Genomic DNA, 14,782 nt, shown 5'->3' with positions numbered 1-14,782 from the left:
TTTCTCATATAATCTTTATATTTCACAAAATAACATTAAATTAATTTTAGCATAAGTCTTTCACAGGGAAATATATGGTCAGTTTCTGTCTGTGACCCTGTTTGTTCATGGCAAAGAGGAAAACAGTGCCATCAAGAATAGGGAAAAAAGGTATAAAACCAGAAGTCGGATCTTGGAAGTTAATCTGCAGTTCCCATTAACTCACTACTTCAAATTTAGTCAGTTTCAAAATAAGTTCAGACTCCGTAAAAAGGCTTCAGATAGATGGAGATTTAGTTCCAAGGGATCCCCTGTCTCCCCCAAGTCCCCAGCAACTAGTGCTGTAGCAAAGAGAAAACTATACACCATCACTTATAAGCCTGCCTGACAAAAAGCACATACTAAAATTCACGTTTCTACAGCAGATGTATAAGAGGTATATACTTGTCCATAAATCTGATGTTCTGGGATTGGCAATTGAATGCTACTCACCAAGCTGGGAACACATGCAATCTACTCTTAGCTGCTCCAGCAATTGATATGGGTCTTCAATTTAATACTTGTTTTTTAAAAAAGGCATTAGACATAGAAGTATTTTGTTTACCAACTGTAATCTACGCAGTCTAGAATATCTCATGCTTTTTTTTTTTTTTTTCAGTGTACACACAGCTATTTAAGATTCAAAAAGGGCAGAGAGAACAGCCAACACATCCAGACTGGTAATACAGAAGTACGTACGTTACCAATGCAATGTTTAGTGACTTTTTAAGCAAAGAAACATTTGGATGAAACCTACAGTGGTTGAATTCTTATAAGATCTTACAAAACAGTTCTGGTAACTGAAGTAAAACCACTACACAAATGGGTGCTGAACTGCTCTTCTCAGCACACTTCCTGATCCTGACTTTATCGTACTGAATGCCATTGTCATTACGGCCAGGGACACCCAAGAGTGAGAGAGATACTTTTGTCCACAATAGATTTTATGAGAGTTGCATCTTGCTCATGTTTTCAGAACCTAAGGATAAGTATCTGGTATAGAAAGACTGGAAAGAATTCAGCTGCTCTCTCATGTTACAATATTTAAATAGAATTTATTGACAGAGCAGTGGTTTGGGGAGTCAGGTTAATTATTTAGGAGTTCAGAGGAGCTTTAAGAAATAGTTTTTATTCCTTTCTCTCAGCACATCTATTTTTAACTCTCCTTTTCTTCTTCTCTCCTCTTTTCCTGAGATGAAAATAGAAGGGGAAAGGGTTCTTCTACTTTAGCACTATTCGTTGCATCTTTTGGGGACTCACTATTCTTCCACCCTTAGAAGCTCTTTTATCATGCCTTCTATACAGGAGAGCTGACAGAAATTTCCTGATAATTCCCTAGGAAAGCAAAATACTGTATATTCATTTTAAATTAATATTAGTTCTTACCTGTCATAAATTTCTGATCCTTCTTCCAATCCAGGCAGCAGTCCAATTACAAAAGCTTGAAGACCAGGCAGGAGGGACTTTTGGAGAGGAAGAAAGTATTTCTCGTACAAACCAAGAAGAACAGGCCTCACTGACATTGCTGCATTTGCCAGCAGAGGAAACAAACCAGAGCTTTTTTTTTAAAAAAAAAAAAAAAAAAAGGCAAGAAAAAAAGTTAGTTAATTAAAATAGACTGTGAAATGCATATGCTTTTAAAGAAAAGTTTACCTGTACAAGAATAAATCCTTGGCAAGCCATTTTGTCCCAATAATTTTAAAGATTATTTCATAGGTTTCTAGTGCCTTTAAATGCACTCCACTGGGTAGTGCTGGATGCAGACACTGAGATAATCTTTTACTGATGATCAGCCGTCTTGGTAATAGAGAATACTTCAGGTTACTCTGAAGAGCCTGCGGAAGAAAGGCAATGAGAATAAATAGCTATAATGTAAAAGATGATGTATATGATGACTGCATGTCAAAGGTTTCCTACAAGCACATTGAGAAGAACTAAATGCATTCAGGATTTTTCTATCATAAATGCATTTTGTTACACTGAAACAGCAGAATTCTGCTATTGAGTTTTCATATGGAATCAGTCATGAACAATCTAGAAAAGTCTGGTCTTACTTTGCTTAGAGGCTGGAAAAGCAAGTCGAAGGACAGGACAGGGACAGGGTATCCTTTTCCTATCTCCAGGGGAAGTAGGGAAGTAACAAGAAGAGTATCTCAGCTTTTAAGGAGAGGGAATAAAGTAAGAATTAAATAACTCTGTTTCCTCGTACATTTTCATTTCATGTATAGCTGAATTATAAACAAAAAACCTTTTGACTAAAGCAGGCATGGTTAAATGGGACAATAACATCTTAGAAGTTATTTGTAATTCTGTGTGGCCACATTCAGTAAGCTTTATTAACTATACCCACTGTATTGATGTATAAGTAAAAGATCTTCAGGACAGGAAATAGTTAACTAAGTATTCCAGACAGGCCAGGTCTCTGGAAAAAAAAAACTGTAGCACCTTTCTTTGGAAAGTTTACTCTTTTCCTTGAACCATGCCTGCATTCAGCAGGGTAAATAAGTATGTCTCTTCAATTCAGAGACAATTAAAAAAAGAAGTTGCAAGTAAATGGCACTTTAGCATTTGATCACTGTCTGCTAACTGCAAACAGATGTTTCACTGCAGATTGACATTTGGGATGTTTTCAGGATTAGGCAAATTCTTGACTCTCCCAAAGGTTAAGTCATGGTCTTATCCTATGTAACTGTTTTAAACTTGAGGTTCTTCTATCCTGCCTGAAAAAAGGTTTTGAAAAAGCAGCAAACAAGTGAACTAACCCTTCCTCGCTCATTTCCAAGAAAAAAACCAAAACAGCTCAGCAATGATCACGGCATTCACTTGAATGCTGAATACTCTCATCAGCAGTAAGAGGAAGAGATAAAACCCATCATCTTTCAAAGGTGTGTGCAACTTATTGCTTAAGACTTTGCAGTTGGTGGGCATGAGAAGCTACAATCTGTGAGACTACTACTGCGTTATTTCTCACAATTGCCGCCCTGCCTAAATCGAGAGACCAGCTGTTAGTAAAGAGCTTCCAGTAAACAAAATTTACTCAAGAAGGGAAAGGCTGAGAGTTTGTAACAACAGTAAATAGAAATGTCACACCATGCTGAAATCCATACAGTACAGATGCCATTTAGAGCCAATTAATTTCCTTCCTTTCCTCCCCCACTATGAGCACGAGATCTGCATTTTAACAGATACTAAAAACTAGAATCCAAGAATACAGCAATATTTTGCATATGAAACTAAACCAGGTTATATTTGTGAAGTTATCTTTTATATCTTTTTATATCTTTTATATTTGAGAGAATTACGCATATATTACATGAGTAATATTATTTCTATATTAAAGATTGAAATCCTTAATACTTGTAACAACTTTGAAGACTGCTTGAAAGCTGGACTTTGAAACATTCTGTTTATATTGGTTGGTATGTATTTGCCCACACCCTCTGTATATATAAAAGAGGGTAATTAAAAAAAAATAAAAGCTAATGTAAATATTTTTCCTCTCAATCTTAAGATTGAACAAATACCATCTTAATATTCTATCAGTTAAAATTTAAATATCAACTAGGTAGAAAACGAAAACATTCACTGTTTAGTACACAGAGAATCTGATCCATTACAGAAATAATGCCATCTCATAAAAAAAAGTCATGTTTGGCTTACTTCATTTTCTAAGGATGTGAAGTAAATCTCCACCAGCAAATAAGAAGTCTCCTCCCCAAACATCAAAACATTTAGTCAGAAGAGGAAAAAATACTCCAGGTATATTAGGAGTTGAATAGTGGATATTCAGGGCTAACTCAGTGTTAAGTATTTTTCCTGGGTAACTCTGAAACCTTCGTAGGTCCAAATTCCAGTAGGTGAGACTAACTCAGAACAAGACTACATTCATGTACATGTGCCAACTATACTGCTTCACCTAAAGAATCAGAAGACATCTCTGTACAGGAAGCAAGATTTGAAGACATTTATTATGATCCTCATACATAAGCTGAGGAGAGTTTCTGCCCATCACATCAGAATGATTCCGAGATGAAACTCCCTTCTCAAAAGTATATAACCTTTTTTTCTGACTTGGGTTGAAGAAATACACAGTTGGACACAAACTACAATTCTTCTCAAGAGTAAGTGTTCCTGGTTAACAGTTGTCTCTGATCTTCCAGCAGATGTAAAGGGTTTTAAACCACACTGCAATATATTAGAAGACTGTGGTTGCACCAAGAGCCATTCCCAGCAGAGAGGTGGGCTGGCTGCTACTTTGCTGAAAGGTTCAGATTCTTAACAGCTTCCCCAGAATTGCAGGGCTCAAAGAATTTTAAAAGGGTCGAAAGACATTAATTAGCAGACTGATCTAAAACTGTTCATTGAAATAAGAGTGACATGATAATACACACATTTCCAAATGCTAATTAGTTTGTGAGTTGACAGACAAAGCTAAGAAGCTTGATTTTTAAATATCCTGAGCTCCCACAACTGAAAAACAGAATCAGTTGTCTGTGAGATCCAAGACTGCTGAAATGCCATTATAATTTCAGCTGTTACAGGTAGTTAAATGTTGTGGTAGCAAGCCTGGTATCAGTGGCATTGTATGCAGATGAAGATCCCATCCCACGCCATTGCTTCCACATTCAGAATCCAACACTAACGACCGCAGATGGACAACTCTGCTCACAGGTTTTGACTTCTATTATTCACCCATTTTTTTGATTCTTGTGAGCTTAATTTGACCGTCTTTATTTACATATGGGCTGAAGCCGACCCATGATCTATGTCTCCTCCTTGTCTCCAGCTGCTTTCCACATGAGCAGTTATGGTGGCAGAAGTGTTAAATGTCACCAGAACTGCTAGTAAGGGTTGGCTTGAGAAGCTTGAACTGCCAGCAAGCGCTCCACACTTAATATATCATCTCAGGGTTTGGTTTTCACAGATCAGTAAGAAATCAACAGCCCCAGAAAACCAGAAGTATTTGACCTCCCACTGGCTTTTAAAGTAAAGACTTTAATCAGTAAGTCAGGAAAAAATGAGACATGCAAAGTAATGACTTGTGTCCATGTGCATGTCCAGTTTTCAACTTTTTACAGGTTCTTTTTCTTTATGACTGACTAGAGAATACATTATACACACTAAACATTTTCTAATGCATAAGCATACTCAGAGTTTCTTTGAATATGGGCTGTAAAGGGTAGAAAGGGAAGACTATCTATTCTTTGCAGCAGTGTATACGTGTGCCTTAAAACAAAACAAACACAGACACACATACACAGAGGAATATTCGCATTTCCACAGTTACTGGTTTAAGTCATTCTGCACTGCTTTATAGCACCACTACAGATCAGTTAGATCAATTTGCCTAGACATAAAAAACCCAAGCAAATCAAGTAAATATTTGTATTTACATAACTAGAATTCCAGAAAAAGGCAGCATGTACATCAATTTATAAGATTATCTTCAACTAGGAGATATAGGATATAATTCTTGTTTTAGACAACAGTGGTTGGGAAGAGAGGGGGAGGAAAGCCTGTGATTCCATTTTCCACCGATTCATTTTCCAAGTAAGTAAAAAAACTTCTAAACAGAGCTCCCTCTTCCATAAAAATAGCAGCATGAAGTTCAAAGACGGTTGTGAGGAAACAGTAAACTAGGAGCTGGAGTTATGTTAAAAAAGGGAAAAAAAAGATGTACAAAATATCCCTAGTCCTGCACATTGCATTTGTGCACGCGGTGAAGTTCCATAAAGCAATTAGGAGGCAAAGCTTCCCTTCTTCTCAAAGATATAAGGCTTGCCTTCAACAGAAGGCCAGTGGTGCTCGTGTTTGTAATTCGGCCAACAGTTGTTACAAAGCTGTGGCAGTCAGAGTTCTCATATGAAGCGACTGGTGTAATTAACGGCTATGCTCATTAAATCTGTATTTCGGAACAGTCCTTCTCTCCCCTCAAGAACAGACATATTGTAACATTAAGTGTTACTACTGAAACAAACAATAGTTGTGCAGCTGCAATGATTTTTGTGCTCTTTCCCCTTCCCCTCCAAACAGATCAAGTGTTTGGTTGAGATCATATTCACCTTGAAGTTTTTGAAGCAAGAAAAGCCTACAGAAACAAAAAGTAACATACTTATTTTCTATTCAAAGTCAAATTAAAAAAAATTACTTTGAAATTGCAGACTAAGGACTAAAAATTAGTATTGTAAGAACTTATAATCTGGGCATTTACACACTTCTGTTATGTCCAAGGATAAAAAGGAGTTTGAAAGTGCTTTTTTAGAGCAAATATTGCTATCATTACTGAGCAAGTCAACCATGCTGTAAGGATAAAATAAACCCCTCTAGAACAACTGATTTTTCAAATGTTATAATATTTTGTTTTCACGGTGAACAATAACTATAAATTAACATCTTGCTCAGAAAAGGGACACTGGCCTGCCAGCCAGGCTCAGTGGCAACAGTCACTAGTGAAGCTTATGTGCAAGTTCCATACCACTGATATCCAAAAACTGTTGAAAAATTGTTGAACTAGGTATTTCTGCCAATATGCATGGCAAAATCCTGTCCATTATTCTTGTCAAACAGATGTAGGTTGGTTTTTCTGGTAGGTTGGTTGGCTTTTTCGTTTGGGTTTTTTGTTGTTGTTGTTTTTTAATATATATGGATTAAATGAACAAACAGGGGAGTTTAAACATTCACTTGCCAAAAATGCAGTGAGATTTTGTGCTCTTCTGTGAATCAGTAAATTTCAGAGACTTTTTTGAAAACTTGATTTCATAGTTTTCTTACAAAAGCAGGCTGTGGAATTCAATATTTACTACTGCTCAGTTCTTCATTTTGCAAACTGTATCACTTATCTACTGTTTGCCTTCACCCAGAGTTAAAATTTCTGGAAAATATATGCCTATAATCTGGATTAAGAACCCTGATGCAAACTATGCACTTGGATTTTCCTAACTTCATAATATTTTTAGCCTCTTCATTGCCTGAAGTTCCCCCTACATGAATACTTGTATATGTATTTTATATAATATACATAACTGTTTATACTCTGAATAGACAGTGACAAGCATTTTGGATATGAAAACAATGTTAAAAAGCACCTATTTCACTGATAAACCCATATATGCTGAACCACCACCTATTTCTAGGTTAAAAAGACAACAGGCCTCCCTGCCAGCATTTTTTTCTATCAGAGTATCGGAGTGATTTCTCAGAGTTGTATCCTTTTACAACATTGGAACAAGATGGCAAAATCTGCAATAGCGCAATCACATTTCAGCACCAAGACAATTGAGAAGGATAACTGTATTTTGGATGCAGCAATGTCTACTGAACATCTGAAAACTTTAGTCACAAACCAGTGCTTTCCAAACAGTGAACATATGCAGATTTGCAAAAACAATAAAAACATGTTTCAAAGCTGTATCCAAGAACAGCACTGAGAGGAGAATAATCCTACTTCTTGAAGCATGGAGCAGCCTAGGCTGCAACTACTAAATGACTGGTTTATAGTAACTAGAGCTTGAACAGAAGCAAAGCACAGAAAGAGAGACATTTGCAAGTGGAATATGAGTAAGTTTCAGGGCAAAGCTGAAGACCCTCTTTAAAACATTAACATCCATATTTACTGCCTGTTTAATCCACCTGTTTGCATTCTGTCCATTTATATTCTTCTATAAGTATTTATAAACATTACTTTCCACTATTTGTCCTTCACCATGATGATGCATAACACCCACATCATTCAAATTAAAACCCCAAAAATCTTTCCCTTACAAATTTGGGGTGTAGCATAAGTTAGCAAATTCTGCCAACTCTTCATCCTTCACACATGCTCATGCTTGGTACCTGCAGTTCTGTTCAGAACACCGCAGGGGAGATTCATCTTACCTAACCTTAGAAGCCTAGGTCAGCTAAAAAACATGGGCAAAACTGCAGTAACTCACCTCAGGCTCCCTATAAAACCAGTGAGGAACATATGCAATTATAGGACAGTGTTTATCTGGCATACTTTAAATAGCAAGAGATGAGACACAAAACAATAAAAAAAAAACCCCACACCTTTATTCCTCTCCCTGTCTAAAAATGATTCAAGGTGAAGCTGTCCACACTGAAGTCATGTGAAGTTAGGTAAGGCTCATGTCCCTTAAGTGACAAAAAATAATCTTTCTAGATCTTCAAACTGACCCACTTGGTTGACCATTCAGATTAAAGTCAACAGGTTTCTCTGTTGCTTTCCTGGTTCTACAAGTCACTGTGAAATATCAGTTAGAATCACAGAAGCAACAGAGAAACTGTGAAACGCAACCTTCAGTTTAATCTTGGTAGCTAAGTAGTAATAGAAAGAAGTAGCAGAGTTGTCTCTTTTCACCAGGAGTAACAGCAGCAAGAGCTCCAAGATCACTTGTTTCAGCCAAGGCCAATGGGATCTGGATCAGCTCCCTCGATTCTTTTTCCCTCATCTTTAAGTGGCAAGAGCCTGTGCTGCTTCCTCTGGACCTTGTATTGAAAGGGTAATGCCACTGAGCTTCTATAGAAATAAGAGTGTGTGTGTGTGTGTTAACTTGTGGGACTCAATAGAGCAAAGTATTGTTGAAGCCTGCCTACAGGAGAAAAAGCCTCAGAAAATATTACACCTATATAAGCAAAACCACACACAATTAAAGTCAACAGTACAAAGATCCTTAAGAAACGTGCTTAAGAGAGATCTTCCATGCTACTCTAGAAGCATGAAAAGTACTTCCGAAACTCCTCGACTTACTCATCCTCTTTCGTCTCTTCCTATCTCAGCATTTTCACATTTGCTTAATAATAGGCATCGCTGCACACCAGTTACTGACACCCAGGTTGCTGAATATAACTGTGTGCAGTGTTTAAAAACATTTTTATCATTGAGATACTGTTGATCTCCTCCCTCCTACCCATTCTCTCCCTGCTCATTCATTCACCCTCAGAACTGACTGTAGAAGAAATTAAGCTCTTATGTTAGAAACACCTCCCCCTCCCCCCAACACTAACAGAACTTAACAACAATATTTATGTTTTAGGATGTAAGAGACCAAGTAATCATAGGAGTTAAGGTAAAAGCTATTGACATCTTATTTCAGTCTTCCTTTTGGCAGCACATTCCCCTGACATATCATCCTTATTTTCAGATAACAGACAGAAGCAGATGAACACTGGGGATGATTTGCTCTACCAATTCTTAAGCTCCTAAAACGATTAAGTCCATACAATACCACAGCAGATGGACTGATGTAACAGCTAAAAGCTTTTTTGCTTGGTTTCTAACTATGCTGCTACATATTTTGGCAATTCTGTACCTGAATAAGAGTTTCAGATAGGTGTTCATCAGTTCAGTGTGTTCATCTAGATCAAGATAAAAGATCAAATGCTACCTCTTGCCACAAGTAAGAAATATCTCTAATTGTTTCTTATTTTCCCTTTTGAGAGAAGCATTCTAAAGGCCTCTAGCTCTCCTTACTGACTCAGTGGGAATCATGATGAAACAGTGAAAGCAGAAATGTGTAACTCCTGTTGCCAGAGCAATATTCAGCTTCTCTCCTCTGAAGAGGAAGGAACATGGCTGCCCTTAAAAAACCTGAATTTGGCAAATGTTGTCCCAGTTTTCAAGAAGGGTAAGAAGGAAGACCCTGGTAATTACAGGCATGTCAGTCTCACTTCAGCACCGGGTAAAATGATGGAGACAGATATTCTGGAAGTTATTGAAAAACACTTGAGAGACAATGCAGTCATTGGTCATGGCCAGCACGGGTTCACGAGGGGAAAGTCCTGCTTAACCAACTTAATTTCCTTTTATGACAAGGTTACCCATCTAGTTGACCAAGGGAAGCCAGTAGATGTGGGGTTTTTTGGATTTTAGCAAAGCTTTTGATACTGTCTCTCACAGTATCCTTCTGGATAAACTGTCCACCACACAGCTAGACAAGTCCATAATACGTTGGCTGAGCAATTGGCTGATGGGTTGGGTTCAAAGGGTTATAGTAAATGAGGTTACATCAGGCTGGCAGCCAATCACCAGTGGGGTTCCCCAGGGCTCAATTTTAGGGCCAGTGCTCTTTAATATTTTTATAAATGATCTGGACACAGGAATTGAGTGTACCTTAAGTAAGCTTGCTGATGATACTAAGATAGGAGGAGCTGTGGACTTCCTCAAGGGTAGAGAGGCCTTACAGTGAGATCTGGATAGACTAGAGAGCTGGGAAATCACCAACTGTATAAAATTTAACAAGAGCAAGTGCCGCATTCTCCACCTGGGATGGGGTAATCCTGGTTATATGTACAAACTGGGGGACATGAGGCTGAAGAGCAGCCCCGCAGAAAGAGATCTGGGGGTTTAAGTTGATGCTAAGTTGAATATGAGTCAACAGCGTGCCCTGGCAGCTAGAAGGGCCAACCGTGTCCCGGGGTGCATCAAGCACAGCATAGCTGCCTGGTTGTGGGAGGGGATTGTCCCACTCTACATTGCACTGGTGCGGCCCCGTCTTGAGTACTGTGTGTAGTTTTGGGTGCCTCAATACAAGAAGGACATCAAACTATTAGAGTGTGTCCAGAGGAGGGTGACCAAGATGGTGAAGAGTCTCAAGGGCAAGACTTACAAGGAGCAGATGAGGTCACTTGGTTTGTTCAGCTTGGAGAAGAGAAGGCTGAAGAGTGACCTCATCGCAGTCTGCAACCTCCTCAAGGGGGGCAGCAGAGGGGGAGGTGCTGATCTCCTCTCTCTGGTGACCAGCCATAGGAAATAGAATGAAGCTGCATCAGGGGAAGTTCAGACTGGACATTAGGAAAAGGTTCTTCACTGAGAGGGTGGTCGGTCATTGCAACAGGCTCCCCAGGGAAGTAGTCATGGCACGAAGCCTGTCAGAGTTCAAGGAGCATCTGGACAATGCTCTTAGTCATATGGTTTAGTTTTAGGTAGTCCTGCGAGGAGCAGGGAGTTAGACTTGATGATTCTTATGGGTCCCTTCCAACTTGAGACATTCTATGATTCTCCTCCCCTTTGAAAACGCTGTAGAATTAAGGTTTAGCAATGACAGCAAAGGCATGTGAGGCATCTATCGGGTAACAACAGATGTTTCCTTATGAATTCTGCAGGAGTTGTCTCCTCTCACCCCTACTTCCTTAACGACTGTAACTACTCTTGCCCCACATACACTCAGGAAGAGCTTTATGTTAAAAGAGATCAAATGGGACACAAACAACATATGCCTTGTTTCTTGGGCAGGAGGAGAGGACACAATTCCTAGGTGTATTCCCGTAAAAGACTTTTTCTTTCTTCTTATAGTCAGCCATATTTTCCATGGTCATACAAAAGACACCACCAGCAGCAAATCAATTATTTCCCCAAATACAAGGGAAGGCCATGGTCAAGTAAATGTGACCTTTAAATATAAACTTTGACTCAGAATATATACTAAAACTTGTGACCTCCTGTTCTATATAAAGACTTTTTAGCTGCTCCAGAGTGAGTAACCAACATCCTGAGGGTTTCTCCGATGCAAAGACTAAATTAACTTCGCTGTATAAAGGAAACAAATACCATTTGAAGGAAACCTCTGGTGGTTTTACCAGAATTTCTCACATTTATGTAAAAGATACTGACTTAGCTGCTACCATTACCCTTCCTTTACAAACTAATATTTTTCTTGAGTGAATTTTCAATTTTGCTTAAGTACTGTAAGTTACAGAAAAGTTAAGAACAATACAAAGATAATAAACAAATGAAAAAATATTCCTGTGACACTGTACCTTATTGAGTTTGCCAAGGGAAGATATAAGATCCGCCCATTCACTTGATGATTCAAAGTTTCTCAAAGCTTTCTCAATTGCTGAAGAATAATTTCTGTATCTGTAATCACCAAGTAACTCCTGCTCTTCTGGATCCATCTTCGGTTCTCATAGCAAGGTGAAATTTCCTGGTAAACGAAAATGTGCACACAGTTACAAGAAGATAACCTGCATTTAAGTTATGGCAAACCTGAAGTACTGTAAGGTAACAATAAACATGTAGAAGCACTGATGGATCACAATAAACAGGTCATCTGATCAAGTTTCAACACAAAGTTAAAAATAATTTAACAGGCATGACTCCAACTCCCCACTGCCCGTTTCAGAACTTTTGTAGTCACATTTTTCTATTTATGACATGTTTTTTCCTTCCATGCACGTGGATCTCTCGCACAATAAGAAAGGAAAGCAATATAAAGTCTCACTATAACCAGTCAAAGCGCTGACAAGGAATTAGGGAGAAATAGTTTTCATAACTTATTATCTGTGCAGTGTTTTGAAAGGTTACTTGTAGCAGTGGAATGTGAAACATTTCATACCAAAATATAACTTTCCAGAGGAATCCCATTAAAGGGCCTCTCAGCCCACAGCAGAAGGAGCTCTCAGAACTCTGCATCTCAACCTGTCAGCAGCAGATGCTGAAGTACAAGTCTAAGGTGTTTGTGCTAAAGCGTCAAGGCATGCATTCTAATCTTCCTTTATTTCACCAAAAAGTATCTGTATATTTTTACAGAGGAAAAATATGTTATCCAGACCAATATCTTCTCATATGCTTCAATGCATTCAGATTAAAAAAACAAAACACACCTGTTTTAGAACAATGAGAAACAAGTGTGGTTGGATTTTACACACTGAAAAATCATACCTTCACTCCTATGCTAGCTATGACACTAGTTCTCATGTTAGCTAATATAAAAATACTCTTCTAGAGAGATGCTTAGGTTTAGGAATGCTAGGTTTAGGTCAATCTGTGCTACATCACTGATACAGAAAAGAAAGCACAGTCCTGTAACAACATTTTATAATGTTTCTGAAAGGCATTTGCATTCAGTTTCCTACTGTTAGGACACAAAAATAAACTTAAGTAGTCCTCTATATTCTTTTAAAGCAGGTCATCTCTCACAGCATTAAAAAAAATAAAAATCAACAATTGTGTATTGTCTATTAACTTTAATAAAACAACAATAACTACATCAATATAAGATTTTTGGTAGCAAACGCTCAGAAACAGAACAAGCTGGATGCACCCAAGTAAGAGAAAGGATTTTAAAGGCAGGTTTAAGCCACCTTTGCCCTCCCCTGATGGTAGAATTCAGCCATTGCCAATACAACCACTCTGTCATCCAACCTACATCCACCTCTATGAAAAAAAAAAAAAAAAAAAAGTATTATCACACAATGTCCTTAGGGCCATGTTTGGTTAGTTGGTTTTGTTTGTTTGTTTTGCTACAGTAAAGGTTTAATTGTCTGTTTTCACCAGGATATATGCAGTGCTTCTCACAGCAAAGAGAGTAAAAAACCCCAGTGCCTCGCAGGGTATAACATTCATCTGGGATACAGCTATCCTTGCTCCAACAAGGATTTAAAAAAAATGTCAACCCTCCCATAAAACCTAACAAAGTGACAAACTTGCAAGGCACTGTCAGCAAAAATTACTACTAATCTGATATAGATGCTGCCCCTGCCACTGGCAGGGCAAGAAATTGAACCCTATTTCCCTCATCTCATGTAAGTACCTTAATCATTGGACTACTGGATTGTATTCATACTCCTTAGAACAAAGCATGCGCTAGGAAGTATTCTAGCAGCTCTCTGCCAAGTCAAGAGTGCTGCCACTTTCATAAATAAGAGATTTGTCTGGATCATTTAGAATCGGGCAGCTCTTTTGCTGACAGAACACATCAAATTTCTTCATTTGTAAATGCAATATTACCTGCATGAATCCACTTAGAGAACAGGAATCAAATTATCAACAGCACTTAAAGAGGTTCTAAGTATTCTATGAAAATCATGTCCTAAAGCATTCTCATAGCATTAAAACCTGGTTTATTTAAGTAAAATCTAGTTAGATTCTGAGGGTAAAATAGAACATACCTACTCAAGAACAAAAAACCCTAATAAAGCTTCAGTTGGGGGAAAAATTGTCTTATTCAGCTCTTAAGACACTTTATTTGGACTTTGCTGTGAAAAGACAAGTGAATAGTGTATTCCCACCCAGAAAAGCAGTGATGGGCTTAATGATTTAGTGTGCATTGATGTTCACGTACCTGTGTTGCTAGATGTCAGCAAGGTTTGAAAAAATCCAATAATCTAAATATGGCCAATAGATCCTATTTGTGCTTATATACGAAGGCAGGAAGATTAAAAAACAAAACAAAACAACAGCCACTTGCCAGTGACCTTCAGGCACGTCTTCCAAATCCCGGGTCACAAACTTCCTTAGTAAATGAAGACATTAATAGTTACTCATCAACTTTCAGCATTGTCTCATGACAGGTTAACGAGGCGGGCTCTCTGCCTCGGATCCCAGGGGACGAGGCGCTGCCTCCCCGGGCTGCGGGGCCTCTGCGGGCAACCCGCGCCCCGTCGTCGGCTGCTGATCGCTCCAGAGCCCGGCTGCGGCTTGGCAGGCCCCCGGGGGGGGCACGCAGCCCCGCGCCAGGCCCGGCCGCGGCGGGACCGGGGCCCCTCGCAGCGCCCGCCCTGCGGGGACGGGACGGGGGTCCCGCAGGACACCCTCCCCCGCGGACGGGCAGCCCCGCGGCTGCCCTCCAGCCTCATCTGCCAGGCACGGACCGCCGAGGACGCGCCGGCTGCGGCAGCGGCGATGACAGGGCGGGCTCCCCCGCCGGCGGCGAGCTGCGCTGCCCCCTCGGCCGCGCCACCAACGGCCCCCGCCGCGTAGCAGCCCCCGGCGGGTCGCCCCCAGATGCCCGCGCGTATCCCCTCCGCCCCTCCTCATCCCCGCCCG

At 39.5% G+C, this 14,782-nt stretch overlaps 1 protein-coding gene across 8 annotated transcripts in view; it reads right to left on the bottom strand.

The window, feature by feature from the left end:
- Positions 1–14,782, bottom strand: part of DOP1B (DOP1 leucine zipper like protein B) — a 53,641-nt gene that overhangs the window by 38,562 nt on the left and 297 nt on the right. For 7 of the 8 annotated variants that reach the window (XR_012039710.1, XR_012039707.1, XR_012039711.1 and 4 more), the window contains exons 2-5: positions 14,079–14,249; positions 11,773–11,939; positions 1,672–1,853; positions 1,405–1,575 (exon numbers count right to left, since the gene is read on the bottom strand). Coding sequence is in view for 4 of the 8 variants with exons in the window: in XM_072846395.1 (XP_072702496.1) it covers positions 1,405–1,575; positions 1,672–1,853; positions 11,773–11,910 (491 nt within the window). In the remaining 4 variants the exon portion in view is untranslated. The remainder of the gene's footprint in view (positions 1–1,404; positions 1,576–1,671; positions 1,854–11,772; positions 11,940–14,078; positions 14,250–14,782) is intronic. The other variant, XM_072846377.1, reaches the window with a different exon arrangement.

Source organism: Ciconia boyciana, chromosome 1 (genome assembly GCF_034638445.1).
Source record: "Ciconia boyciana chromosome 1, ASM3463844v1, whole genome shotgun sequence".
In the NCBI taxonomy this organism is placed as follows: Eukaryota; Metazoa; Chordata; class Aves; order Ciconiiformes; family Ciconiidae; genus Ciconia; species Ciconia boyciana.
This window is presented reverse-complemented; position numbering and strand designations above follow the sequence as displayed.